The 7581-nt window shown below is 29.6% G+C and overlaps 2 protein-coding genes across 2 annotated transcripts; both read left to right on the top strand.

The window, feature by feature from the left end:
• Positions 1–552: 552 nt before the first annotated feature.
• On the top strand, positions 553–3100 carry LOC130980644 (uncharacterized). Its single transcript, XM_057904305.1, has 9 exons — positions 553–702; positions 781–854; positions 1364–1488; positions 1583–1803; positions 1918–2078; positions 2212–2329; positions 2455–2640; positions 2741–2821; positions 2936–3100. Exons 1-9 carry the CDS (start codon positions 553–555, stop codon positions 3098–3100), a joined length of 1281 nt encoding a protein of 426 aa, XP_057760288.1.
• Positions 3101–6162: 3062 nt separating this feature from the next.
• On the top strand, positions 6163–7311 carry LOC130980652 (uncharacterized). The gene has a single exon (XM_057904314.1). The coding sequence runs from the start codon at positions 6163–6165 to the stop codon at positions 7309–7311; it is 1149 nt and encodes a 382-aa protein (XP_057760297.1).
• The last annotated feature ends 270 nt before the right edge of the window (positions 7312–7581 follow it).

Below are 7581 nucleotides of genomic sequence, written 5' to 3' on the forward strand. Positions count from 1 at the left end.
CGTACTTAGAATACTGCTACAACTGCTTGTATCTGATAAAACTTGAGGAATTTGCAGACATCGCCTTCTTTTTGTTTAACAAGAAACAATAAGTAATAATAATAGATGAAGCATCACGATATTCACAACCACCAATCCTACGAAATGGCAGAGTGTAGGTAATAATATATTGCGAAAACATCTCTCTAATATAGAATGGCCATGCATTGAATCATTCTATTAAGCCACGTGTCGATCACATATCCATCTAACTTCCCTCCAATTTTTCCAACATATTATATATCTTTTTTATATCTTCAACTTTAATGCAAATAACAACTAACCCTATATATACAATAAATTCTTCAAATATCTTTATTTATAAAATTTCAAAAACATTGAATTCAAAAGATCCCGCCACTGAAATTTAATATGATATGGCTATAAATATATGAACACCTTTCATTTGATTACAATCCATATGCTCTTCTTATTACCATTCCTCTCGAATTCTTAAAACACAAATCTTAAAACACAAATATCATTTTTTTCAAGCTTTTTTTCCTTTTAAACATGGCCAACAAATATGATATGTTGCAGGCTGTTAGTGCTAAAAATTTAGATTGGTCATTTAATGTATGGGTGGCTAGACTCTGGATTGTTCCTCAAAGAGAAGATCAAAATTCAATTTCCACTATAGAAATGGTCCTATGTGATTATGAGGTAACAAATTCTTTACAAGTTTTTTTGGAAGATATTATTATTACCTTGAACTAATATGATTATCTAAACTTATTTCAGGGTAACAGGATACAAGCTTCAGTACCCAGGTCATTATCAAAAGATTTCATCCATGTCATTAAGGAGGGTGAAATGTATTGCATGAAGAATTTTATCGTCGGTTGTAATAACCTTTGGATTAAGAGCACACAACACTCACATAGATTAATATTTCTCCAAAGGACCACAGTTATGCATGTCTTTGAACCGACCTTCCTTTTAAGCAATTTGATTTTACATCAATTGGCCAAATTTGTGAAGCCGACATAATTCATGAAAATCAACTCATTGGTTAGTATTCAATTGTGTTTTTCATGTTTCTTTTATGTGCTATACTATTTCATAAAAATTTATATGTTTCTAATTGCTACCCCTCATTTATACATGGACTCATTAAAACAATATCAGATGTTATTGCTGAGGTAATTGGCAAAGAAACCCCAAGAGAATTAGTGACAAAGAATGGAAAGGATAGCAAGCGCTTGGTCCTACTGTTGGAAGACATAGAGTGTGTTTTCTTCAATTCTTAAACCAGTGTTTCTTTAATGAATAGTAACAACACAATAAATCCACTAATTGTTAACAAACAACTTTTTCATTGCAGTAAAAATACTATCAGTTGCACTTTATTTGGTGAATTAGTTGACCGTATTTCTCCTTTTCTTGAACGAGAATCTCCTGAACCTCTAATTGTAGTTTTCCAATTGTTTCGACCTCGCATTTACAAAGGTAATATACTCCACAGATGCTCCTAATTAAAGTTTGTTAGATCACCAACCCATATATATGGTAAAAGCTAATTCTTTTGAAATTTCAATTTTAGGCAACAGGAGTATTCAAAGTTCATTTTATGCATCTAACATACATATCAATCCTCCAATATTGGAGGTTAATGAGTTCAAGAAGAAATTACTTGCTTTTGGGTCATCTGAATCGCAAAGAATCAGTCACATATCCTCTCGAGTTTACCACTCGCCAATTGAAGAGCTTAGCAAAAGATTGGTCCCTGTAAAGAGAATCGAGGATGTCCTGAATTCTACAGATGTATGTATTATTGTAATTATCACTAGCATCACAATTAGCAAATTACATGTATGCTGAAATTACAAGTAGAATTCAGAATACACAATTGGATCTCAACTAAATTTTTCATATCAGGGAGGTGTATTATGGATTCTTGGTCCAATTGTTGCATTGGATGTTGGCAAGGATGATTGGTTTTACGCTGCTTGCATAGTGTGCCAGAAAAAAGCTAAACCAATAGGAGATCACTTTAGTTGTGATTTTTGTGTGAAGGAAGGAGTACCTGTATCTTTGAGGTATCTCTTTAATATACAATATCTATGCAATAAATTATCCTTTTTGTCCAAATTTTTGAATTACTTTATTCAGTTTTCAGGTTCGCATATTCCTTTTATTTATGTTAATTTCTCATAACTCAAATTTTCTCAGATATAGGCTAAAAGCATATGTTACCGATGGCAGTGGTAGCCTATGCGTTGTTATTTGGGAGAATGAGGCCAAATCAATAGTTGGAATGGAAGCCAAAACTGTTAGAGCTAAATGCCAGGTCAATTACACTTTACTAACAAATGATTTTATAGTACCATCATTTTAAAATCCAGCTACAATGTAAGTTAGAAAATATTATTAATATTCATAAATTTAATTGGACTATTTCCCACATCAATGTAGGAAGATAACTCCAATAACTATCCCAGCGACCTTGATGTAATATTGGACAAGAAGATGTTGTTCAAGATCAATATTAAAGCTAACAATATCACTGGAACTGATGTGGTTTATAATGTTACAAGGATCTGTGATGACCATGATACTATAAAAAAGTATACTCATGAGCTTGATGAAGATTCTGGATCTGTAAGATTTTTTGTACCATCAAATATTTTCTAGCATTTAGAATCATGCTCGCTTTGTAAAAATGTCAATATTCTAACTATTCTATTCATTTATGTTACAGTTGGTGGACGATAGTTTAACTAACAATTCTTTTGAGCCTATTCATAGTCTTGGAGATGATCGTTCTATTTCTCTTTGCCAAGTAATGTACCTTTATCTTCATCTTTAGTTACATTAATTTTAGATAAGAACACAAATCATAATTTATCTTTCTTTGGTGAAATAAAATAACTCAACATTTCTATTATCATTGTAGGAGTCAGTGAATGAAACCATTACCATCGATAGCCTTAGGTCATCAAATAAGAGACTTTCAAGTGAGGTTATACAACAAGTTGCTGTTGATCTTGACAAAGACAGATACCCGCAAGCATCGGCTACAAAAGTGTTAAAGAGGAAGGATAAGAAAATTAAGGACTAAAAATTGAATATGTTACTATGATAGTACTATGACAACAGCCAGAACTTTAATTTTTAAGATATTATTAGCACTACTTTATGTTTTAATTTGAAGACATAATTTAGAATTTATTAGTAACTTCTTATTCAAGCTAGACTATTATTAAGTTTAGCATAAGATGTTTATCATCTTTGTTTTTTTTATTGTTTTATGTAACCTCCTTTTAGAACTAAATCTATAACTATTTGATGAATCAATTAATTGGCTGTTTATGTATTAACATCAAATATTAGTCTTTACCTATTAATATTTATATGTCTCTCATTAGTTTTAATTGTCTCTGTATCACCAAAGAAATAGAATTACTAAATCCTATCAAAGAATAATAAAATATTGTACAAAATTTAAAAAAGAATTTAAAGTATATATCTAACACTTTTAGAAAAATATAAATGTAGATATTGACTACAATTGAAGCACTCTAAAAAATTTAAATAATTTCAAATATAAAAGAACTTGATATTATATATTATAGTATATATTCACTAGCTTTTCAAAAATTTAAATAGCTTCAAATATTAGAGTACCTAATTTATATTCACATGTACTCTCACCTAATGTCACCAACTCAATACAAATTATCTTTTCATGTCTAATCCATATTTAATATAAGTCTCACTTTCTCTTAGTTGCTCCTTAGATTGGTAGCCTATAACAATTCAATCATAATTAATAAGTATATGATTCTCCAAATTTAAAAAAGATTTATTAGAAATACCATCAAATTTTATAATTAATGAAATTTAGAACCAAGATGAGAAAATATTGTTCAGTCAAATTCAATTTATTAATATTTATCTAAAACTATTTTTTTATAGCATAATTTATTTATAACATTCCCTAATTATATCACAACAAATGAATTAGTGTTAGATTTTGAGGTATATATTTAAAAATTTACATCATTCAAGTTAAGTATAAATATTTAAAAAAATTTTAATTCTGATATGTTGTGTTCCAAAATTTTTTTTTGTCAACTTTATAATTTTTTGGATATTAAAATGCCAATAATTGAATTAAATTAAACCATATAATTTACACAGGCAATAATATAAAATTACTACAATTCAATTAATAACTAAAACTAATATGCAACAATTCAATTAACTTAGAGTAAGAAAAAAATTTTGAGCATACAAAGTAAAAAAACAATACGGACACAGATTACATTATTTTGTATATGTTAAAGAAATATATAAACACTATTTTATGTCACAAGAATTTTTCTTCATTAATTTTTAGCTAACTATGAATTTAGTTATCTATTTTATTTGATGATAGGCTTATTACTATTTTTTATTATACCTATATCTTTAATATAATTTATTAGATTACTGTTGTGATGTGACATTTTCTTTCATAAATGGTCTTTGACAGTTATGTACTATAGTCTTTCATAAATGAATAATGAAATAAATGTCCTCAACTATCTAATAGGTCAAAAAAGAGATTTTTTAATAAAGACTAAGATTTTGTAAATTAAATTCTAATGTCATGACCTCACACTAATATACCTAAACAATGTTAGTAGAATCTTTTAACATAACTAATGAATCCACCTCTATTAATACAAAAAATTAGGTGTATTACGAAACTAATGAATCTACCTCCATTATTATTATTATTATTATAAGAAAGCACCTCTAATATTTAATGTATCTTAATGGCTGTCCATAAATATTTTAGATATTAACTCAAAGAACTTCATATACTACTAATAAAATATCATATACTAATTTAATCAATGGCATTAGACATTTTATTCTATTTGAGACTCAATATAATCAAAGGTCAACTCATAAATCATGCACTGTATATGTTACAGTATCTTTCCCTATATTATCATATATTAATCATACTTTTTGCATCAAGCTTTTCCTTAATTGATGTGATTCAATGAAAACATTCAATGAAAAAATTTAAAAAATAAATGTTAAAGTATCTATAGCTTTTACTTTTATTCAAATTGTGCCACTAAATTTGACATATAAGATGTATAGATATATATTGTTTCCTGTTATTCCTACATCTTCAATCCAATTTATTGGATTATGCTGTGAAATGACATTTTCTTTCATCAACCACCCTTTACAGTGTTCTAAGTTACAGTCCTTCATGAATGAAGAATGAAATAAATTTTCTGAACTATCTAATAGGTCAGAAAAGATCATTCTTAATAAAGACTAAGATTTTGTGAATCAAAATCCAATATCATGACCTCACGGTACTATTGCTAGATAAGATACTAGCTCCAAGAAGTTCTACTAATATGATCAACACATACTTCATTTTCAATGACACTAGACCTTTTAATGTTTTTGAGGCTCAATACAGTCGAAAGGTGAACTCATTAATTATGTACTATGCAAGCATGAAATGCATTTTTTTATCAGTGAAAAATATCCTAATTCAAATATCATATTCATGCAGAACATTTTTTATATTATAGCACAAAAGGTTTCCTATAATGTAGGTTCTAATACATGAGTGTTAGTCTTAATCATAACTCTATGCTACATAGATGCATTATCAACTAAGTCTTACTAAATAAATAAAATCAAATTTGATACTATACATCAGCATATACTATCTCCTATCGAAGAAGGATATGCATTTATTAATCACAATCCAAAATAATAAATTAGTACTACCCTATGTAAAATTCAATAGGATCATATAATCGGCTTCTACACTTTTAAGTATATCTTTTATCTATTATAAATCTAACGAATTAATAGAAGACATCACCATTAATTTTTAACATGCAACCATCAACTATAAAATATAAAATATTACAATAATATTCATAGTACAAGAGAATGGGTGAATTTTATATAACTTTTCCCTATAAAGATACCATCAGATGCTATCCACAATTCTCCATTATGTCCTCTAAACATCACAAGTTCATAGTTTTTTAACTCACTCTCACTACACTAAATCCTCCAACTTTCCTAACAAACATTTTCTAATACACTATGAAATATAATAAACTTCTGAACTTTTGCTGCATTCTTCCAAAGATGACTAATACTCCATCCACAAGCCATCTCACAGAACTGCCAGAATTGCCCGATGAAATCATATGGCAGATCCTTGTGAGGTGTGAGCCCAAGACTGCAAGTAGATGTAAGGTTCTAAATTCAGTCTGGAATCAATCAATATCATCACCTGAGTTTGCCAAACAAAGCACTACTCATAATGCTCACAACAATACGATCATTGTCCTACAGTTCGGGTATCCTAACTTCATACAACTTATTAATTGGATCAGCATGTTATATGCAGAATCCGGAGTGCCACTTGATGCTCAACTCCCAATACAGGGGCCTCATATCTTTGATTGGTCCATCATTGGTTCTGACAAGGGTCTTATTGCCATCAACTACAGCACTGATGGTGTTGGCTCTGATTTTCTCATATGGAATCCTTTAACTGGTGCACAAAGGCATATAGCTGATCCTTTTGGGAGGGATATACAAATGGATACAAACAACTTTGGTTTCACATATGATCTAGACTCACAGGCCTACTATATTTGCCATGTCTACAAGAACACAAACATTGATCACGAGCTCAATTGGCGAGTCTATAACTCCATCGATGATCTTTGGGAGGATGGCTCTCTTGATCAACATAGTATCCAAAAGCTTGGGCCGACAACTTTGATGTACAAGGGACATGCAGTATGGATTAACTGGGTTGGTCCATCATTCAATACCCCTCATTCAATTGTGATGTTCAATTTGAAGTACAGGACTATAGAGAGGTTTAGAATTCCAAGTATTGCCAAGAACCAACTGAATTATATAACATTATTTAGAGGTTATTTGTGCTATGTATCTTATGCCACTGGACTCCCTAATTCCTCGCTGACGCTGTGGAAGGTAAATCCTGAAGAAGGTTCCATTGGTTTATGGGAGAGGCATTTACAGATTCGCGGGATTAGCATTGGTGACAAGCCAGATTTATTTCTTGGTAATAATGTTTTGTTGCTTCATGAGCATAGTGGAAATCTCATGAGAGCCAATGATAGAAAGACCACAGAAGTTGTTCTTACTACCCTAAATATATATACAGAAGAATTAAAGCACATCTTCTATAGGCATTGGCATGAAGAGGTTCATCTGAATTCTCTAATAGTGCATAATCATGGCCTACTTACTCCATAATCTACAAGATTATTCCACTACATATGTCATGGTATTAATGGGACTAAGTTGTATTTCACCTTTAAAAACTAGGATTACAAATTAAAAATACTTATATATTCACTTTTGGTATCTAGAATAGATTTAGTTATATTTCTCATGTTAATCTATTCCTTTTAATATCTAATGATTTTGTAATATGTTGTATCACCAGCTTTTGTGTTATTTAAAAATTTTAATTTATGAAATTTATAATGTTATACATTTTTACTTTACATGTTAATCCATCTT

The sequence above is a fragment of the Arachis stenosperma genome, chromosome 1 (genome assembly GCF_014773155.1).
Source record: "Arachis stenosperma cultivar V10309 chromosome 1, arast.V10309.gnm1.PFL2, whole genome shotgun sequence".
Taxonomy (NCBI): Eukaryota; Viridiplantae; Streptophyta; class Magnoliopsida; order Fabales; family Fabaceae; genus Arachis; species Arachis stenosperma.